General features: G+C 33.8%; 1 protein-coding gene across 1 annotated transcript; it reads right to left on the minus strand.

Annotated features, from left to right (window-relative positions):
- Positions 1-2,135: 2,135 nt before the first annotated feature.
- Positions 2,136-14,478, minus strand: LOC147073923 (4-vinylanisole receptor-like). The gene is made up of 8 exons (XM_085944704.1): positions 14,283-14,478; positions 12,979-13,195; positions 10,586-10,717; positions 5,922-6,168; positions 4,359-4,559; positions 3,404-3,511; positions 2,702-2,857; positions 2,136-2,204 (listed from the first exon to the last, which is right to left on the minus strand). Exons 1-8 carry the CDS (start codon positions 14,476-14,478, stop codon positions 2,136-2,138), a joined length of 1,326 nt encoding a protein of 441 aa, XP_085800830.1.
- Positions 14,479-24,210: the final 9,732 nt, after the last annotated feature.

Raw genomic sequence — 24,210 nt, forward strand, 5'->3', positions numbered from 1 at the left:
TGATCCCCGGATTTCGGGATTACAATTTGACAATCCCGGGATCCCGGGACTGGTCCCGGGATTGGCATCTTTTCAATTGTTAATATAAAATTTCTTGGAAATACACAAGTTTATTGGAGTAAATAATATTGTAATATAAATAATAATGTAAATTTAATAGGAGATTGCTGTTTCTGATAGTAAAGACTTAATGAATGGATTAGCGAGATTTAAAATAGTAAAGGAAATATTCATGGCGTACTTATGGCCTTTCCGCTTCATAAATCTAATTAGTCAGCCAAATATGAAACTGCTGTAAAACGTATGATATCATGGTGGAATTACTTTGTTAAAAGTGCAAAGCATTGTTTTTTTCCAATCTTTCCATTTTTAATAATTTATGTGAAAAAAATAAAATGAATCGGCAACCTACACATGGGTATAAATCAAACTTCATTCAAACTCAGTTTATTTCTAATGTAGCTATTTTTTATCAAAAGTATTTTTTCTGTTATATTTCGCTTTTATTTTATTTTCCATAAAAATTGATCAATCAAGACAAAAATCAATCCCGAAATCCCGGGATTATGTTTACCAATCCCGGGATTCATAGGTATCGAAAATAGCTCAGGATCCCGGGATCCCGGGATTGGATTCCCTAACCAGGACAGACTTAATTGTCTATCTGTGTTAAGCATCGAGAAAAAACTTTTACAATCAGTTCCAGACTTTAATGAGAAAATGATTGAGGTGTTCGCTAAGCAGAAACAACGCTGAATTGATCTTCTTTTTAAATAAGGTACGAAAGTTTTTAGTGCACCCCCTATGAAAGCAATTTTGGTAACCACCGGCCGCCACTGCAGACGACATGACGTAATTGTGGCGTCGGCCAATACACGCTCGAGCGGGCGACATGTATTGGCTGACGTCACAATTACGTCATGTCGTCTGGTGTCACACGAGACGATAGTTAGGAAATCGGGCTGCATGTTGTTACTCTGAATGTCAGAATCGCACTGAGCTGAAACTGTGTATACATCACCTCAAGACAAGTCTCAACACGCAAGGACTTGTCTTAATGCAATCATTATTTTCTTACTGAGATGGATAATATAATAAACGTCATATATATATGTATATATTGTTCTATGACAGTACCAATTGTGTAGTTATCAAACAAATCTTATTGCAGTTTTTTTTACATTGTATACATAATATATATATGAGAAACAAATAATTGAAAGTAAGGAGCAACTAAAAGAATCCTTTCTTAAATACTAGATAAATATATAATATAATTTATATTTATGTACTCTGTAAACAATAATGTTAGATAGCTATTTAAAAACATTGTTTTTATATTAATTTGTGTTCAATATATTTTGTATTCGAATAGATGATGAACTTTTTTATATTTACCTGACTTGTATGTGTTAAATTTGCATGATTCTACAGTTGTTTATTGTCAATTTTTGACGTCTGGGAAAGGTTCAATAAATTATTATTTTTTGTTTATATTGAAATGAATTGTTTTACTATCTACATCAGCCAGTGGCGAAGGGTGAAGTTAGGCTGTGGAGATCTGATATAAATAGTGCACACTAAACTTTGTCTGTCATATTTATTTGTTTTCATTGAATTAAGAATTTTACAAATACTTTGCCATCAGCAATGTATCATGGGGCAAACGGAATGGGATGATTTGTGTGTTACGAAACTTCACAATATGTATTTTTAAATTTTGCTAGAAGCAGTCCTATATTTTTGATAAACAGTAATATATTATATTAATTGATTAGCTTGCTTAAAAAAAGAATTTATTACCAAGCATTACACAAACCTCTAAAAACTATAACAAGTTAACCAAACTCCTGTATTTTCAAAGTGAATTAGTACTAGCTTATTCCACTACTTGACGAAAATGAGTTATGAATGCTAGAATTTAAAGGATAAAATTTTGAACAAGTATTTTCTGTATAGAAGAACCTAATAGCATTCAATCCAGTAGAAAAAGCAACTTCAATATCGGTGTTAGTTACAAAAGTAACTTATTCCAATACCAAAAACATATGTAGGTAATATCAATACCATAAGTTCACTTTGAAAATACACCCATCTTGCAATATGGTACATGAAGTAACAAGCGAATAGAAGAATTATTTCTTTTCAGCGGGCTCGTTCAGTTGTTGAAGAACTGTGAAGAAGGAATACGAAGCTTTTATGATCTGAAAATATTTGATGTGCACATATTAGGCATAGAATACATTAGTTCCGAACACGAAATTACGTAGCTTTGTTTGCATTTACTTTGATTCGTAAAATAATTTAAACACTAGAATTTTTTGACCAAGTAAGAGATACAATTACATACACTGTTAAGAAACCTTCAAATACTATAAAATTGTTGAAAGAGTACAGATTCTAGGTTGGGATTATAGATTGTAGCACTAGATAACTAATTTTCTCGATTATTATTATTATGATTAATAATAAGTTTTGTTTTAAGAGGTTTTATTTGGTACGAATTGTACTTGAATAATGAAAACTTAAAAAAGAAGCAAACGAAATACAAGTCTCATGAGTAAAAGATCTATTAGAATGGTTTGGTATCTATACGATATCAGAAGTATTTAAAAGTTGCAAATCCAACCTACTTTTAGAAATAAATTAAAAAAGAAACAGGTTGATTATTATTTTGAATATAATATGTCATTATACATACCGCCACAAAGGTATCTATTGAAAGAGATACGAATCCTCCAGCAGTCAATTGGGCAGGTCGTAAGCATCGTGTCATCATAGTGTGCAGCGCCGTTTTGAATCTCGGAGAGCATTTATACCAAGTCGAGCAATATGCTGAATTTATCACATTTTGACTCTGTAAAGCAAAATTATCTTTTAATTATTCTTCATTATACGGGTGAGAAAAATTCTATTATTATTTACTTCTCATTAGTGACACCTATTGGCGTATCGTATAATTATTATTGAAGTGTGTAGCAGAATCACTAATTATAGTATGAAATTAGCTGATGCATCACAGTAAACAAAGTTCGACAGTTTGCTAACCATTGAAGGTGCTATTTATTTCTCTCCTATCCTTACTTCTATTTTTTCTTTCGACCATGTCAGATCCTAATTATGGGCCTTCACAGAGTGGAAGTTTGTATTAACAGATTTTATTTTTACGAGAAATGGATGTCAGCCACTTGCTCAACCTATTAGGTCCATACTCTGACTCGTACACAAATTGAAAAACAATATGTGTACTTGCCAGACCCAGGATTCGAACCTGAGACAATTGACAAGTTCAACAGATGATAGATACTAACTGTCAATTTGAAAATATTACTAAACTAAATGGTTTTTTGAGGTAGATAGCTACATATTTGTATTAGTATTTCATAAAAAATAGTTTGTTTACCTGTACTGTGATTTCATTACCATGCCAGCAGTAGAGAAAAACTTGGTACATCATATTCAATAGATAAATACCGATCCCAAACGTTTGCACTATATTGTTACCGATTTGCTGAAATAATTATAAATATCAAAAAGCTTGGACTCCAGCTTTGAAACAAGACATATAATTCACCCTCATAGTGATACATAAAATATACTAAATTAGCTACTGTAACCTTGTCTTCAGCCTATGTTCTTCAACTGGTGGTCCGCAGACCGGAATTTATTACCGGTCCGCGAAAGCTTTCACCATGCTATCAACTGACTATATCGCTACACGATTCGGGGAATTCCCACTAGATGAAATGCTATAAAATCCCTATAAAAATCAAAACAAGTAGGTACCTACCAGTTTGACGTATTATTAGAAGACATATATGAAAAATTAATGGAGAGAAAGCATTCACAGCACAAAACTTATATCTCCGCAATATACGTAAGATAGAATTTCTACGGCTGAACTAATATTTTTTGTATGCGTCGCTGGTAAATATTGATTTGAATAACTACCTACATTCATTTAAAAACTGCGAGCATGTGTTGCTGAAATTTATTGTTTTTGTGTTAAATATAAAGTTGGTGGTAATTATTTTTAGTTAATTTAGTAGAAAATATGGTAAAATATGTTGTGTATAAATTTGGTAGCGGCACTGAGAAGCAACATGATGGTATAACATTTCATTATTAATTGAGGTTCTACTGTGCGTTATACGCAAGAATCACGGCTTCATTTTGCCGAACAATACCCACTCACTTCATATTATTACTCTGAGGTCCCAAAGGTCCTTTGTTGTCTTCATCTCTATACAAAAAGATTTCTTCAATCTTTGGATATACAATAGGTATGTTTTATAAGGTATTAATGCAGTATCAAAAATATTATTTGTGTGAATTTGTAGAGAAAGTATTTCACAAACCTCAGCAAATTGGAAAGCGGTTACGCATATGATCACAAGAGAAACAGAGAATTGAGTAAGTGTTGTGACGCTGAAGCATCTTTCTATTTGGTCGACTACATTGAATATTTTCTGATGATGAATAATGCACATTCTCATCCTCATGTAGACTACCTTTTCATAATCTGATGTGATTATTTCTGCGAAATGGAGGCGTTGTCTCTGGAAAAGAATAAAAATGTTAACAATAATAAAATTGTAACAATAAGCTTGATTATTGAACTTTGTTTGTCGCGAGTGACATTTCGTTATATTATTATTGCAATCGATTATTAATAATAGTTTTCATTCTACATTATTGTTTTGACAAGTGCCATGTGCTAGGAATCATCATAGTCGCAATCAACAGGGGGTTACCTATTTATCTCTAGTAGTGGTGTGTGGTGACTTTTGATTGTGGGGATTCTGTTGAGAAATTCTACGTATTTACGGAAACTTGTACGTATGCCGTTTGCCGTATCATACTTCATCATGAGCTGCTTTATCGGAAACATATGTTCGTATAGCATTGAGATCAAATACATACCTATACACAAAACACTTCAAAATACATACTTTAAAAAACCACCGGAATACAAGAGAAAGACAGAAGAAATGAATAATGTATACCTATATAGAATTGATTTTGAAAGTAGGTGCTCGAGAAATACTCGATGTGTCATTTTGTTAATCTCAATGCTATACGGTCATCTGTTTTCGATACGGCAGCTCACAATGAAACTGTAATACTGTAAACTACATAACTACGTACAATTTATTTACATATAACCATTTCAAAAAGAAAGCGACAATAAAAAAAACGCCAGAATAAGACTAGTTCTTTTGTATTGTTCCATGCATTTTTTTACTACATTTTTCTTAGCTCGTATTCTTGTTTGTCCGGTGGTTGTTTATCCAGTACAAATCTTGCAATTGATTTTTAACTAACTTCCCAACTAGCTAGACATTTGAAACTTTTAGAATATATCAGATCACGATGCCAATGCATTCTTTTAATACTTTTAGCCATCTTTAAGTAGAATTGAAGTCATTTTCAGTTAATTCTGTTTTGCATGAAAAGTTATTTCGGAAGAAATCCGTAATCCAATCCACTATTATTTGTTGCTAAGGGGGTGGTCCTAGCAACTAAATTATTAATATATACGTGCGTTACTATGGAAATCAAAATGACATTTCAGTATTCTATATTTGTTTGTTTGTTGCAAAATAGCAAAAAAATGATTTGTTGACAATAGCCTTATTTGTCCTAAATTATTAATACATAGAATTGTCAAGTTTATATGATTCAACAGAAAATTTAAAAACGTGGTATATAAAAAGTTCTTTTTATCTTGTAATTATTTTAAATATCAATTTAATGTTGTTTAATAATTTTGTCAATTAATCATAGTTTTAGTGTACTTTATCAAATTAAAAAAACATAGATTTTTATGAAAATTGAAAATATTTTGTATTCGGTTACTGATGCATATTTGTGTCAGACGGCTATGTCACCATGTTCATTTTATTTTGTTACATACTTACATCTACTGTGTTTATGACATCTCCATCTCGATCAGATGTTGTCTCCAATTCTTCGGTTGAATCCATCTCATCAGTAATGTGAGCCAAGTTATGCTTCAACAGTACCAATTGGCAACCGGCTTGGTTCATCAATCCCGCCACCAAACTGTCTTTGATAACGTTCAGAGAAGCTGCTAAATATATAGCCACCATTTGATGAGTGTATGTTAGCTCGTATGCAGGTGACTTGTTTGTCTTGTATGGGTACCTGAAATAATATAATTAAGTTTTGGTTGTGATCAGGGCTTTTTTTTCCATTTAACGCGGTGGAACGGCGTTCCGGCACCTTTTTTCACGTTTTTATTTCAAAATCAATTAAACGAAAAAATATTTGCGCCTAATAATTCGTTAAAATGATAAAATAAGGTACAGGTGGAAACCATTTTGAATGTTGGCGTGTTAGTGTTAGTGAAGTAACCGTATAGTTTAAATAGCAAACCTGCGTATGTAACTAGCTTCATACGTATGTCTTTGCGTATTATGATTTTGACAGTTTGACGTTTATCGCATGGCGGCATCTGCGTATATTGTTATTTACGTTTGTTTAGTCAGTTCGTGTTACGATTACGTGTTGTGCAACTATTTTATATATTATTTAGTGCAACCCCAAGTTTAAATATGAAAAAAATTTCCTGTTACTTCTCAACCACCGGCAGCGGCGCCGATTCTGCAAATAAAAAGCTCAAAACAGTAACAGAAACGATGACAGAAGATATGGAAATATCGGTACATGTAGATGTTCCTGAATCATCTCGAGCTGATCTCGGGGATCAAGGTCGAACTCAAAACGATTGGCCAGACTGCTGGTCATTAGATCAAAAAAAACGATTTTTGCTCAAAAAACGGATGGTTGAGCGTACACAAAATGAAACTTGGCTGCACAATTTGCAGAAACGTTGGAACTCTTGGAACTGAAACGACAATGGGAATGAAAATATCCAAAGAATGGGCCAATAATGAAATCACGTATTCTGGGAAAGAGAGGAAGCTACAATTGGGGTCACTTCGAAAAAAAATTTTCGATCACAGAGGATCTATTGCACACAAAGCAGCGTTAAAAATCATTTCTGAAGCCAAAAAAAAAGCAGATTGAAAATACTTTTTTAAAATCGTTATCTCGCGAAAAAGTAATAACAGCAAACATTTTTCGAACTGCATATAAACTAGCTAAGGAAAATCAATCATTCAATATGTTTGAAAGTGAAATTAATCTCCAAGAACTATGGGATCGAAATGGGTCATATTCTCCATTCCACTAACGCATGTATTAACATTGTAAATCATATATGTGATGAAATGAGAAAAAATGTTTTCAAAGAAATTGTTCAATCGAAAAATATAATTTCTTTGATAATTGATGAGTCTACCACCATAAGCCAAAAAACCACCCTCATTGTGTATGTTCGATGCTGTGTCGAAAGTGTTGGAATGAATTCACCAATTAATTTGTTTTTGGATTTGATTGAACTTAAAGACGTAACGGCAAAAGGAATATTTGAATCATTACTCCAATCTCTTGATTTATATGGGATGACAGAAGAATATTTAAAAAAATATTTAGTTTCGGTTGCATGCGACGGCGCTGCTGTGATGTTAGGTTCTAAAGATGGAGTGAAAAAATTGCTGACAGAAAAATTTCCTTCAATTATAGTTTGGCATTGTACTAATCACAGATTAGAATTATCAGTAAGTGATGTTGTAAAGAAAATTTCAGGGATCAATAGATTCAAATCATTTATTGATAAACTTTATGTTTTATACCACGCGTCGCCGAAAAATAATAGAGAGTTGCATTTATGTGCAGAATCACTAGGCGTTGAGGTACTGAAAATCGGAAGAGTTTTAAGTACCCGATGGGTGGCATCTAGTTTTCGTTCAGTTTCGGCTGTGTGGAATAATTATGAATCCCTTGTGCGTCATTTTGAAGAAGCGATGAATGACCCTACAAGAGATAAAAATGACAAGTGTACTTACAGTGGCTTAAAGGACAAAATAACATCAACAGCATTTTTATTGGATCTAGCATTGATGTGCGACGCTCTCCAAGAATTGTCGGAACTTAGTTTGGCCCTACAAAATCGCAATGAGAACCTTTACATTGCAAATCGAAAAATAAATGAACTCGTTCAAGTTTTTGAAGAAAACAGAATTTTGGACCCTATTATAAATGTGCTGCAGCTGCTATAAGCAATCTGCATTTTCGTGGAGTTTTACTTCACGAAAAAGTTTCTAAAAATGATCCTCCTATTGATCCGAAAATATTTTATTCCACGTTGAAAACGTCAATTGAAAAAAGGCTGCTAGATAATAAAGATGTTGAGTTTGCACTTTGGGCTCGCGTACTTGACCAAAAATATTGGCCTGAAGACATTGATAATTGGTTGACATTTGGAGAGATGGAAATTAGAAACATTTCGATCAGGCTACAACTAGATGAACGAGAAATGATTCGTGGATTTCGCGAATACATTCTCGAAAAGACATATTCTGAAAAACTCTTGCGTTTGGTATATGCTCTGAATTCTATTCCCATTTCTTCAAGTGAATGTGAACGGGGGTTTTCGCAAATGAATCTTATTATTACCCAAAAAAGAGCTTCGTTAAACACTAAAACAGTTTCGGCACTCTTGTTCATCAAACTCGTGGGACCACCCTTGACACTTTTCGATCCTTCAAAATATGTTGATAGGTGGTTACTTAAAGGAAGACATTCGGCCTTAGACTCTAACACTAACAAAAGGAATCGAGATGATGTATCAGACGAGAATTGGAAAAAACTTTGGAAATCACTCTAAACTTTTATTCAAGTTCATAAATAAATACATTACATATGTATTTACAATTATATTTTAAATTTAATTTAGTCTTATTTGTACAATATATTTCAAATATAATGTATGTATTTTATTGTTTCTGTAGCTTTGTTTTGACTAAAATAAAAAATTATCGTAAAAATCAACCTTTTTTTGTTCGCTTCGTGGCATAGCTCCTTTAAATTTCATTTAAGTGACATTTGAATATAATTTTATTTAGTAAAAAGCTTGACATGAAGTGAGTTCCGGCACCTTTTTTTTAAAAAAAAAAGCCCTGGTTGTGATTATTCTTGGCATCCAACTAAAATGCAAAATTATGTTACTACTTATTTGCTGGCGCACACACAAGAGCAGTGACGTCCCGTGGGGGTAGGCAGATTGAGCGTCGCTTGGGGGCGGCAGTTATTTGAAGGGCGGCAAATCGAGGAGAATCATTAGGTATATTATATAGAAATAGGTTCCTAAACTTAGTACCTAATAACGAAAATATCCTTCGATTAAAAAAAATCAGCTCACTGGTTGGAAACAAAATGTATTAAGAATTAACATACAAGGTTTAACAGGAATGTATTTTTTGTCGGATTTGCGATGTCTAGTTTACTTCTGTTGTCCTTGGACGTCACGTCCTTGATGACCAGCAATGACACGTGCAGATTTGCGAATTATATTTGAATTATAGGTAGGTACATAGATACTTATCTAGCTTGCGTGTTTTGAAAGTTGTCAAGTGTATTTTTAAATGTATCTGAAACCGTGGACTCATTTCATTCAAGGAAGTAGAGATGGCATTAAAATTGGATTTAGTGGTATATATTTTGTTAGTAATGTATCCATACAACACATTTCTTAAACATTGGGGTGATGTAAGGATGGTAGAAAATACTGTATAAAAATGGGGCGGCAATTTAGCGCTACCTAGGGGCGGCATTTTGTCTAGGGACGTCACTGCAAGGGAGGTTTTTGGGTCTAACCCCCCCCAGAAACAAAAAAAATACAAATTATTTAGGTAAGTAAGTAAATAAAATATCCCATTTTCTTCGTCAGGACGTCATGGCTGAGGATCGTGACCCGGATGATTTGGTTGTCGAACAACCTTCTCCACGGATTGGTCCCACTCCTCTATGCATTCTACGACACGCAATACATGTATCCACTGGAACACCCATGGCACTCATAAATTGGTACAACTATCTGAGCCATGCGATATTTGCTTTAATATATAAGACAGCGCGGATGACACAAACGGACACTAACGATCCTAATAATTATGACTTTTAAGCCAGGCGTATTCTATAACCACTTGTGGATGCAACGGCCCGCAATAACTCGTATGTGAAAACCTAGGGGCGGCAGGTTATGTGAAAGTATGGTGAAGCAGGCTAGTATTATGAAAAAGTATGGCGAGGCGGGCTGGTAATCAAGTTGCGGCAAATTTTCCACGTTAACATCATATTATATGTGTAGGTTATAATGACCAAAGTAAATCCTCCGGGATGCCCTGAATTTTTTTATCGCCTCGCTATTTCTCGTAAGTTGCCGGCTATTGTTGCCCTGCTTCATTCGGTTGTATGAGAAAGCCAATTCCTTGCCCCTCTTTTTATTTAATACCTCTATGGTGAAAACTCTTAGTTTTATACCTACAGGCCAGGTGTTTATTGGTTGAATCAAACTGCGGAGTGTCTGGGACAATTTTTGTTTTTGCACGTTCAACGAAACTTCACTGTTGCGCCCCAACACAGCACTCCCTACACCTTGCTACGACACTAATTTCAGTTAGGTACATAATTATATTATTTATCTTCATCGACATACCATGCAGTTAATGGTAAACTCATCTGTGTCCCTGGCTGATGAGAGAGGACAGGTGATAAAGCCCAAAGTGTTACTGTGACAAATGTTACAGAACTGTAAAAACACATGTGCTTTACTGCATACCAGGCATAGCTATAAAAAGAAAAAAAAAACGTTAAAGTATATAATTTTCAGGGTTATGTTGCAATTTGTTAAATGAGTATCCTTATATTTGAAAATTAAATTCTTCATTACCTAAAGATGTTGAAGAAAGCCCTCTATTATTATTTAAGATCACATAACAGACTAGTGTTTCCTGCGTGGCCCCCACATCCTGAAGCGGGCCCCCAGGCCAGAATTTTTGGCGGGCCCCCCTAACTATCGCTATGTTTAAAGGCAGTCTGACGCTCTACACCAGGGTTGGCGAACCTTTTTATGTCGCGTGCCAAAATTTCCCAAATATTATTTTTCGACTGTCTGACGTGCCGAGCAGTTTTTCATGGCGAAAAAATGAATAAATATATTTTTTAAATTTCTATTGAAAAAGTTACAATTATAATATTTGCCGTGTTTCTAATCTTTCTATATCTTTTATCCTTTGAATTTTTTTTCCCTGTTCAAAGAGTTTGTGGAAGCATTTTAACCAAGCTTCCTCCATACATTCTTCTCTTCTTCTTCCATTTTTAACGATTATGTTTGAGGCAAAATTACAATCAGCTGCTTGTATTTGAATGACTGCCGATAAATTTCATAAGGTTTCTTGATTGAATATTTTTAATTTTAATTGAATGATTGGTCTCAAGCATTGTAAATCGATCAAAATCAGAGGTTAATGACGCGGCTTCTTCCGCCACCTGATGAGGTCAGTGCGACAATATTATGTGTGACGTACAAAGCCAGACCGATCTATAAATTACAAACGTAATGATTCTTGAATTACATATTTTAGTATTTACCTGCTATTTTTTATATAATGCGATCTCCCATTTTTGGTAAATATTATTCATATAAATAATAATAAAAGCCGTAGAAAATACGTTATGTCGCCATTATTTTTTAATATTATGTACTTATATTTTTATTTATAAAAATCTTTTGTATTTTATTAATGTGTATTTTTTTTTCTTCAAAATAAAACATTCGCGTGCCATAGGTTCGCCATCCCTGCTCTACACTCTACAGTGACGTTGTCCAAATGGTGTTCCAGTCAAATAAAATTCAGTGTATTTTTAACGATTAACGATGGAGTTGACGAGTATCAACACACAACAAACAAAATTAGCATCGCACAACCTTATATTTTAAAATGGCTATAAGCTCGAAATAAAATAGCGCTGCAGACTTTTTTACTATTAGAGCGAATTTAAGATGTGTGTTATCTCATTTATCTGGTCAACCTACTACGCCGGGCCCCCCCTGAGCCCGGGCCCCTAGGCTGGAGCCCTGGCAGCCTTTTCTAGACTAGATCAAGATATTATACCCAGTGATGTTCCGTGGGGGAACCAGGATAATATGAATTGTAAAATTTGTAATGTAGTTTCTACTTAAACTTATCTAAAGAACGGTCAAAAATGGAACTACAAACTACCACATGGACGCCATTTCGACTTCGAATGTCAGATTCTGTCCAGTTGCCAGTCTTGATTGGGTAGTTTTCGACAGTGGCTCTCCCATCTATTCTTTAGATAAGTTTGTACGTTTGGACCATCAAATAAAAATATTCGTTGGTTTGGACGTACAGTGTTTAAATTATATTTAAGTAGGTATTGTAGGTATCCTAGCAATTTTTGTGGGTGTGCGTCAGCGCTCGAAATGGAAAAATTTACGAACCGGAGCGCTCGACAGTTTTCTGAAGATTTTTACATAGTAAAGTTATCAAAGTTTATGTGTTTTTTTTTCATAAAAATAAGTGTGTTAGATTTTCTATTATATGGCCTATCCAGCTCAGACGGTCAAATTATTTATTCCACGAGACGGAGCGATAATTTTACCGATTTCACGAACAGGAACGGCGCTCCGGTGCGTTCCGGTCCATTTCGAGCCCTGGACTGTGCGTTGATTTGCGAAACTTTCAAGCAGGAGAATATTATTCACGAACATTTATCTTGACAGAATATTATTGTTAAACTCGTTCACGGAGAGATTTATCTACATCAGTGGGTCTATTCTATACTTATCAACCGCTAAAGTGATAAAGTGATAAATACTATCACACTTAGGGTAGGTTTGAATCAAAGTATTAGCACTTATTGTAACAATTACAATATGTTATTTGTAATTTTTACAATACGTGTTAATACTTTGATACAAACCTACCCTAAGTTTGATAATATTTATCACTTTAGCGGTCGATAAGTATAGAATAGACCCAATGGTCCAAAATCTATGTAATCAATGGGTAAAGAGAAAGCTACCTGAGAACAATTTCTTGCTTCTCTTTATCGTCCTCAATCTTGATGAGGTTTTCGATGTTGTGTTGTATTTCTTGGATGGCATTTTGTCGGAGGAGCAGGTTCATAATCTTGGCAGTCTGCGCGAGATTCGTAAACAAGAGGAAAGCGTCCGACGTCATCATTGGAATATTTCCCCACACCACGTAAAGATCCACGGTTTGAATGACAATGTAGATTCCTGAAAATAAAAATGTTTTTAAAAAAAATGACACATTCCATTTCCTGACGCCCTTAGACGGAATTATTTTATGCCTCTATAATTATGGGACAATGACCTACCATAATATGGCTTATTGAGACTTTGAGAGAATGGTACTTACTAGTTTTTTTTTGTGTGCAACTGTATTGAATTACTCCTAAATAGGAATAGATTTAAAAAAAAAAATATTATGCCTTTAGTAAGTGTCGCCATTTCGCGGTATGTATCGTACTTAGGAACTTCAGTTTATATAAAGTGAATCTTGTATAATTAATGTATAATAGTTTAAATTATATAATTGAAATTAATGATTTCTGTGTATTTTGCCGTCCCCTCAAACTTCGTCGCCCGGATCCCATGCACCACAACAGCCCCGCTGATACGGTCTTGTTAATAGAATTAATTTTGTGTTTGAAAATATTAGATAACTTTAAAACCATAAAATGCATTAAATAAATCAAATAATAGGTATCTATATCTACAATATTTCTTCATACAATTGAACATTGTTTAATCGTTCCACAAGCTCCAAGTTCACAATTTTCCATTTTTTATTATAAATAATAATTATAGCCTAGATTTCTGTTAATCAAGTAAAGTTTAAATTTCATTTTCCCAACAATGACCAAATCAGAATGATCTAGTTGTAGTATTGATGTGACGATATGCAGAGAGAGAAACATTAAATATATTATGCATAGTTCCATTGATGTACTGCATAGTTCAGACCAATATATATATCTCCGTAAACGTCAACGTCAAAATGTTAAAAATAGATAGGTATATAAAATCAGTTTACAAATATGTTGCAAAATAAATGTACTGACAAACAAGAAGGTGTGGCCATATTTGGGAGAAAGTTTCATAGGAAGTAAAGATGTGTGATCTCGTGGAATATTGTTTTGGTTAAAGTGTGCACATTTGTACGATGTGGATTGACCAAACTACATTTGATAGTAATGCTTGTAGGTGTGGACATGTGTTGAGTTTACTAACCATTGTATAATAATATGTATAGGTATGTATGGCCTGGATTAAGCTTTAATTAATTTGTTTAAATAATCACCCAAAATAAAGACGAACGACAAAAATGTGTAGCAGTAATAAATTGACAATTTCCAACCGCTTAACGTTTGCGGAGGCCAGTACCCCATGTACTGTAAAAATTTAAAACACCAAATCAATGTCACATTAGCTCTTAGCTCTGGGATAAGCTTAAAATCGGTATAATACACTTTAAGTTTTTCAAATAGTGCTGCCATGTTGATGTTTTAATAGCCAACTAGGTTATGCGATACAAAACTATTTAGTAAAACAAGGCATAGACTTTCAATAGTTTCTGACTGTTGTATGTTTTGCGTGTTGTTTATACCAATATTTGATCAGATAATATGTAATATTTGTTTATAATATTCCACGTATACACGTAGGTATACAATCATCGACAAACTGATTTATTTGTAGTAAATTTGTGTATTTGTGATGATAATAGGTACCTAATAGGGTTGTTCAAAGGATAAAGCAGATATCAATACAAGTATAGAGAGGTAAACTGCTTTGCAAATAAAACACACTAATAACTTTACTACAAATATTAATTCCAGTAATAGTCTCGAAATCATCGCAATTTCTTCACGTCGACTAAATCGACTGCCATCAAATACACATGGCCCCCACATCCTGAAGCGGGCCCCCAGGCTAAGATGTTTGACGCCCCCCCCTACCTATCGCTAAGAGTAAAGGCAGTGTGACGCGCTGAAGTAGCGTTTTCCAAATGGTGTACGTGGTAAAATTAAGGTGTATTTTTAGCGATTTTCTGTATTTTTAATAGGTACATCCATTAAAATACAGTAAAAATTGCATCGTACAACCAAATATTTTTAATTATTAATATCATTGTAGTAAAATAGCTTAAAATGCATGATATAATATTATGAATTTTTAAATCTTAATTAATCTATAATAGATTCAAAACAATCAATATGTTTTTTGGGAAAGGGAAAACTGTACGTCAGGATAATTGGACGCCGCACTGTCGTAGACACGTATACAGAACGTAGACGAGGAATTTTAATAAGTTTCTATCGACTACTTTTAATTCATTTTACTCTTAACACAATGTTTTTTATTGCGGATTGAGAATTACTTTATATATAATAAAAAAACTCTTTTTACGTTGGAACTTGAAACATATCCACGATTAAATCATTATTTACGTGTGAATATTTAAATTCTCAACAACTATTAAATCATAATGTAATAGTTTAAATATAAATAATAATATTAAATATATTTTTTTAAAAGTACCTATAAGTACCTAACGTCTATTTAATTTCGAATTGCATGGCGTCCAGTTGTCCGGCGCCAAATCTTCCTAGACCCGTTTTTTTCATTATTTTCGTACTGAAATAAATGTAATTAAACGTGTGAAATAATTTGTAGTAGATCCACGCGGATGCCTATGTCCCATCGAGTGGGTCGGGAATGGGAGAGACATGCTCCATTTTATACTTAATCAAAAATAGTCTCAGTAAAATGTAATAATTAATGTATTGTCGATATAATTTCAAAAGTGAACCAAAAAAATATAACTTTATGAATAGATAATTAAATATTATTACGATATAGTAGATATAAAATAATTACAAGATAAAAATAACTTTTTATATACAACGTTTTTAAATTATCTGTTGAATATGCTGAATATGCTCAAACTTGTACTTGATATGACGTAAATAAAAAACAAACAAACAAACAAATATAGAATACTGAAATTTCATTTTGATTTCCATAGTAACGCACGTATATATTAATAATTTAGTTGCTAGGATCCACTTAGCAACCAATAATAGTCTTACTTTTTACGGATTTTCTGAAATAACTTTCCATGCAAAACAGAATTAACTGAAAATGAATTCAATTCTACTTAAAGATGGCTAAAAGTATTAAAAGAATGCACTGGCATCGTGTTCTGATATATTATAAAAGTTTCAAATGTCTAGCTAGTCGGGAAGTTAGTTAACAATCGATTGCAAGATTTGTACTGGACAAACAACCACCGGACAAACAAGAATACGAGCTAATAAAAACGTTGTAAAATAGACGACTATTGGTTTTATTTCTTTAATTGCGATGTATTATAAAGTTATCTCTGAATAGTGTATAAATAAACAAACCCAGAATTAAAAAAATATTATTCATAGTTATCTTTCGAAGGAATCGTATTTTTTATATTCGGAAACTGTGTATTCTCTTAAAATAATATTATTCCATGTTACATAATTATGATTGTAAAACATGCTACCTAACTCAGGCCAAGGAAATTCAGTCAGTAGTGGATATTTTAAAGAAAAATATTGCGATTTTCGGACCAAGTCAAATCATTTTGAAAAATAAAGCGAATCGAATAAAAAATTCTTAGACATGTGTTACTATTCAAAATAAGATTTTGTGTCTTATAATACAATCGGAGTATGTTATGTTATATTTACACACAATACCAAAATGTGAATTTATTACCTTAAATATTTGTCTTGATTTATCTGTAACGCATGAGAGAAAACATAATATGTAAATGTGTAGGACAGAGCGATACAGGGAGAAGAAGCACTGAGACAACTGGACGCCAGGACAAGTGGGCGCCGCACTGTCGAATGAAATAACGTTCATTAATGAAATAAATAGACGTTCATTACGATTTGATACAGAAAGTAGACGAGGAATTTTAATCAGTTTCTATCTACTACTTAGTAGTTTGAATTTATTTTGCTCTTAAGATAATGTGTTTTTTATTGCGTATTGAGAATTATTATGCTTGACGCTTCATATAAAAATAAAAGGACTTTCTTCTCGTTGGAACTTAAAAATATGCACAATTAAATCATTATTTACGTGTGCATATCTAAATTGTCACCAAGTATTAAACAATATTATAATATATAAATATTAAATATAGGTATATTTTAAAATTACCTAATAATTCACGATTGCGTAGCGCCCAATTGTCCCGGCGCCGAATCGTCCTAGGCCCGAGAGAAGACGTATTAAAATTTGTAAGGTGTTAGAAAACATACACATAAACGCAAATTCTTAATTTGGAAAATACGCAAAAAAAGAAATGTCTTATTTGAAAGGAAACAATTAATGATATGATACTCTCATAATAGTTTGACAGATGCTGATAGTGCAATACTTACTAAAATATTGAGTAAATAGAAAGTATTAAAAGACATTACAATTATTTTTTGACAGATTGACGGAAAGGTGTAAAGAAGTATGGTCTCTGGTAGTAATGGTTAAACAAAATATTTTTTGTTGCAGAACTAAGCCACATTTAATAATGCTGACAGGTGGCACTGCTATCCTATATTTTTCGATAGTACGTAAATAATAATATAATAGCCTGTTTACACGTGCATGGATTCACTGGCGGTAGTACGTATTGTCGTGACCATAACGATAAAATGCAAATGCAAACACATTGCAAGACTGAATGCATGGATCAAAAAAGTTTAGCAGCTTCTGAATTTTCCCGCGATAGTTGTAACTTGCATGACGTACGCGCATGTGCAGTAGAACGATAGCTGAGAACCTAGTGGAAAAAAATACGAACTACACCGCGCGGAGCATTTTGACGTTTACAATTTTTACAACTTGTCAAATAGCACCACACAATGACAACAACGCATTTCGCTTACGCTTGCCGAGATTGGCGAGACAGTCAGTACATTTACGTGTAAACAGATATTATTGTAATAGTTTAATTTATACACTATTGGTGCCAGTAAATGTATGCACGTGTCCAGGCGCTTTAAAAACATATTTTTTTGGTTACATCTAAATTGTACGTAAAATATTTCACCGTGACACAGTTCGCCGTGAGCTTTCTATCGGAAAAAAACTAACGTATACTATACTCTCTCCAATTTTATAACATTCAATGTGAACATTAATTAAATTTTAATAGCTGATTTTGGCAAAGTGCATGAATTTAAGAATGAAAACCCAACCTAACCTAACAAATAATCCAGTAGGTATATCGGCTATTTTCAAAAATTGTTTGTTGCTGGCTTCCTGTGTAGTGTATATAACCCTGTTTTATTTAGACATGAATTTTATGTTAGTACTATACAACCCAAAGAGGTTGGAGGGCCTTTATTATACGGCCATGTATTTCCGATACAAAATTTCACGGTGAAGTGTGATACGGCGAACTGCATGATAATAAGAAACTCTGTACCTACCTCCAAAATTAATTATGTAAAAATAATCACGTAGACAATTATTATTGTCAAAGTTAAAATACACATAGACAAAATTAATCGTAAAATGCGAAATTATATTTGCGCCAATTTCGATTTTGAATAGCCCTAGTAGAGGAAAATTAATTTATAAATCAAATATGAGAAAATTGATATTTGCGCTTAAGAGGGGCGGGATTTTAAGGAACTCCTATTCGCGAAAATACACCGGAGTAAACTAATTCGACGGCATCAATAAGGTGCCGTTTCATTGTGGTACCATCGTGATGGTGGATACCATAACTTATAATTAGGGGTTGAAATATTGTAGCATCTTATCATTATTTAAGTACATATCATTTTTTGTGGCATTGCTATAATACACGATCTATTATTATCTATTATATCTCTAAGTGTTTTAGTGAAAATCTTCTTCACGTGTCATTCCATATCGGCCACCACCAGGGTGATCTCTATACCCCATTGGCGAAGGATGGAGGTAGGCTGTTAAGATCCGCCATACGAGTGCAAACTAAACTTTGTTGAAAATTCATTAAAATAAGACTACAATTTACAGCTGTTGTTGGTTATTTTATAAATTTCAATTAAACCCTGCGAAAACAAAGCAATAATAGATAATAGTCAAAAAATATTCGACTATCTATAAAATATCTAAAATTATGCAACTAAATCATACATAACTATTAACAATATTAAGGATAATTTGTAGATAGAATAATATTTTTTATCTATTATAGTTTGGTTAGGCGGGCAGGCAAACCAACCAACACCATCTGTAAATTGTAGACAGTTCAATGAAAACAAATAGGTACGTATGACTGACAAATTTTATTGTGGATTATTTCTGTTGGATCTTAACAGCCTACCTCCACCTTTCGCCACTGCTATACCCACTACTAAGGAATCCAATCCCGAGCCAAATTTTTGATCCAGGGAATTCGGGATTACAATTTGACGATCCCGGGATTGGGCCCGGGATTGGCATTTTTTCGATATTTAATATTAAATTTTTATACTTATATAAAAAAACGAGCGCTTATGAGCAGGTATTAAAAAGGTCACTAGTGAAAATTTGTCGCAATTAAGCATGGTAGTCGTAGCATAGTGGTAATCATGGCCCCCACAAGGCGGGGGGGGGCTGACAGGGCTTTAGCCTGGAGGCCCGGGCTCAGGAAAGGCCCGGCGTTGCGAGCCGACCAGATAAGTGAGATAAACACATCACAAAATTGCTCTAACAGCAAGAAAAGTCGCCTGCGGGGCTATTTTACTTGATGATATTAGTAATTAAAACTATTTGGTTGTACGATGCAATTTTTTTACTGTGTGCCGATACTAGACAACTCCATAATTCAAATGGATGTACTCGTACATATTAAAAATCGCTATTTTTTTTTTATAATTCAATTATTTTACCATTTGGATAACGCTACTGCAGCGCGTCAGACTGACTTTACCCTTAGCGATAGGTAGGGGGCCCGCCAAAAAATCCTAGCCTGGGGGCCCGCTTCAGGATGTGGGGGCCATGGTGGTAATGCACACGGCGCGATACCCAAGAGACACAGGTTCGGTTCCTGCCGGGTGGTGTCTTACTTTTTTCAAAACAGATTTTTTCTATTAGCTGTAGTTTCTGAGTGTTTTCAGAATTATGTATGTTCAACAATATTATAAGTTGGAAAAATACGTGGCCAAATAGAGATCACTTCTTGTTTGTAGACTACAGTTTGTAAGCACATCTGTCAGTAATCATCATTCTTATAAAGCCTTAAGTCAAGTTGTTTCAAAAAAATCGATCGAGTCCCCCATAAAATTGACTCATACTGAAATATCTTTTGACTTATACTGTTAGTATACAATATAGTATACAAAATCTACTTGTTATTATACTAGTAGAGACCTTGCGAATTTCCTTCCCCTATTTGATATGTATCGCCAAGTCGACCGAAATACGTTCCCTTGATAATGTCCGCTACATGCAAACGACCTTGGCCATATGGGGGGTGTCATAATTGCAACCCTTTGCTCTTGAAAGCCTCTCAATAATATTATTCTTAATACTAAGTTTAATTATGCGAAACGAAATAAATAACATTCGTTACAGGCGTGGAGAAGAGGTAATCGTTTTGAGCCTAAACTAAATTACGGGCTAGTCAACTAGTCTTCAATTGTGAACCCGTGATTTACCTACTTATATATTTAGAAAATTTCAGATTTTTATACTTTTATACGCATGTTAATTTTACCGTTATGACGTGATTCTATTCTGATCCGAGATTCTCATATCACGAGCCCAGCCTACGCATAGAGCACCAGAGGACTACGCATCTTTTTAGATTTTGTATATTTACTAATTCCATGACGAGTTTGGAGGCCCCCTTTGAATTGTTATAACGAATCTGTTGCGTCATTTGCGTCGATGTAAATAGCCGCTGGATAGATATGAGTTCAAATCCCACTCAGTCGGACTCTTTTTTATGGTTTTTTTTATATTAGGCATATTTCCGTGGTTTTTCAAAATTATACATTACAATTAGAATCTAGGTATTCATTTGAATAGTTTTCGTAGATTTATTAAATTCTATAAGCCTACTTTTTAATCGATTGCTATTTCAATTACTTAAAATTAAAATTAGTTGGAAGGTGAATGGTTTAGGGCATAAAGCCCACCAAAGCGGCGCTCGGTGCGCTCTCTACGAAGTAGGCCCCCTCCCACCCATGCATATCCCTTCACCTATGTAATAAGGGGCACAAAAAGCACAAAATAACTATTATTATCAGCGTCTCTCCTAACAAAGCAATAAAAATATTATTAAATTTCTCGGGGCTTGTAATTAATATTCATGATGACATCATTCTACCAGCAAAATATCGGACACGCAATAACTAAACAATGAGTTCACTGTTATTAAATAATGCCTTCTCGCCCGTCTATCGACGACGCTTCCAGGAGCGTGATTTTGCTTGCCGTGTTCAATGAATAGACTACGTTGTAATTTCGTTAATTCGTGCCGCTGAGAAGCCACACAACGGTGAATCATGGGGCGGGCGGGCACAATGCGTCGTCAAATCCAGTGTGCGCTGGCGTATTTGATTACGTTGTATTTTCGATGATTTACGCGCCACTTGTGAAATTTTGCGCGAGTGCCCCACTCGCTGCGTTAAGTGGGTTTTCTAAGGGAGATTAATATGTATAATATTCCTTTCCAAACTCCAAAGCAAATGCGTGATGAATGTTTTCTACCAGCAACGGAATACAAAATAAAACATAGAGGATTGTATCAAAAATATTTTGAATGTTCGTAAACGGTTTATTTGAAACAGGATAGTAAACAATCTACACACCTACATAATAATATTGTAAATTTTCCATGGCTGGTGAACAGGTCCTAACCTACCCCATTTTAGGGTTTCCCGCTACCGCTTTTATGTATAATTTGAGCTTTGAAAAGGGTGAGAACCAAAGGTCTTGAAGAAAGCCTTCGTCTTCGGTCAGAATGAATTTGAATATAATGAATAAAAGCCTTCTCCATTTCGAGTAATGAGAAGGGGGGTTGTTACGTTGAACGTATTGTCTAATATGATTGATGTATAGTTTTTTTTATTAAGGTTGATTTATTTGGAAAACAGATGCTAATCGTACTCAAAATGCATACAGAGTAACTTGATAAAGTTACTTTTCCCTGATGTAATTTATAAAATGAGTTTATCGTCTTAGTGTTTTCCCACAATATACTCGTATTATATATATGTAAGTAAAGCAAGTTCAGCGCGAGTAAAAATTGACATATATATACTTTTAATGAAACCTATAGATTATTTATTAGAATCTAGTTATTTAAAATATAATTCAAAATAATGATTACTGTAACTCATACTGACAGTAGAAGCTTCCTTATTTCGTTGATTTTGAGGTAAAGCTAATAGTCACACTTATTCTTTTCAATATTTCTGTTAAATAGCTTTATTCAAATGGTTCCCAACCCTTTTACACCTGCGGACCGGTGAAAATCGGAAACATATTTCACGAACTCCAACGCAAAATAAAAACAATTATTTTATTTATTAGATTTTAAATCTTGCATTATAGAACATACATAATTTTGAAAAACATTAATTCTGAGAAAATAATATTATAACCATTAGAAAAAAACTTTTTGAAAAAAGTAAGACACCCGGCAGGAATCGAACCTGCATCTCTTGGGTTTACGCCCCATGCGCATTGTCCACTATGCTACAAGGAGACATACTAATTACGACAAACTTTAACGATTGGCCTTTAATACCTGCTCATCAGCGCTCTTCCAAATCAAGCTACTATTGGCAATCGGTTTTTGTTTATTAACCCGAAGTAGGTACCTACTACTTTAATTACTAACCGACGTCTTATAGCATTTACTGATATACATAACAGTCTGATTGTGAATACAACAAATTTATACAATAACAATTCTATTGTTAAACCGAAGTCGATCTGTAAATAAATTGTTAATAATAGTGTATGATCTGTTGATGCATCTTTGCTAGAATAGTTGATAACCGTGGCTTCAGCATTATTTTGGGGGGACGAAGCACTGCACTGACAACCATTCGGTTTCTATATTTAGTTTTTATTTACTGACATAGCCGAAAAAGTCTTCTCATATGAATATGTAGTTAGTCGACAATTCAGATTTTAATGATATAAAAAAACTGAGGCAATGTTTCTATTTTATGTGTGAGATTAGATAAAAATAATGTTTAATTTTTTGAATTACAATTTGCTTGGAATTTTTGGCATTTATGCATTTTAAAATGGGCGGCAATACTATTTTCGGACCGGAAACACTGATTTAGATAGAAAACCGGTGCTCACTTCATCCTAGGGAGAAACAGATGAACTACGCGGCGTTATTTGCAATTGATGGGAATGGGACAACTGGACTCCGGACAATTGGACGTCGCACTGTCGTAGACACATATACAGAACGTAGACGAGGTATTTTAATCAGTTTATATCTACTACTTAGTAGTTTTAATTAAGTTTACTCTTAAAATAATGTATTCTTTATTGCGGATTGAGAATTACCATGCTTAAGGCTATATATAAAATAAAAAAACTCTTTTTTCGTCGGAACTTAAACATATGCACGATTAAATCATTATTTACGTCTGCATATTTACATTCTCATCAACTATTAAATCATAATATAATCATTTAAAATATAAATAATAATATTAAATATATATTTTTTAAAGTACCTATAAGTACCTAACGTCTATTTATTTTCGAATTCTGTGGCGTCCAGTTGTCCCGGTGCCAAATCGTCCTAGACCCCAATTGATTAAGGTTATATTTATTTAAATATACAGAATACCTATTTTGTCAGTGATGAACATTAACATTTTGTTGTGTCTTTTATTGTTTAGTGTAGATTCATCAATATATTGAACCCGTAGTAGCAGCGATGGCAACACCAGCAACAGGCGAAAAATAGGAGACCAGGAAACCATAGCAACCAATAAACAACGATATACAAGATCGATCACAATGAACACGAAGTGAATTATTGCCGTTATTTTATTATGTACAATCGATAATAAATACATTGCTATTATTATAAAAACCTATAGCTTTACTATTCAAGTGTGTGCTTACTATTTTTTTCAGTTACGAATAGTTTACCTGAACCTTCCTCAAACAGGTAGAATTCGACACTACGCTGCCGTATACGTCCGAATGGGTATGCGGACGCGACA

Source organism: Rhyacophila brunnea, unplaced genomic scaffold (assembly GCF_057557595.1).
Source record: "Rhyacophila brunnea isolate RB1 unplaced genomic scaffold, BYU_Rbru_1.0 scaffold_17, whole genome shotgun sequence".
NCBI classification, from domain to species: Eukaryota; Metazoa; Arthropoda; class Insecta; order Trichoptera; family Rhyacophilidae; genus Rhyacophila; species Rhyacophila brunnea.

Coding starts and splice junctions, on each gene's coding strand:
- LOC147073923 (XM_085944704.1), bottom strand. CDS start 14,478: ATGGCAGCACTATTTGAAAAACTTAAAGTGTATTATACCGATTTTAAG. Junction 10,718..12,978: donor AAGCAAGAAATTGTTCTCAG/GTAGCTTTCTCT, acceptor TTCTTTTTATAG/CTATGCCTGGTATGCAGTAA. Junction 4,560..5,921: donor ATGTCATAAACACAGTAGAT/GTAAGTATGTAA, acceptor ATTCTTTTCCAG/AGACAACGCCTCCATTTCGC.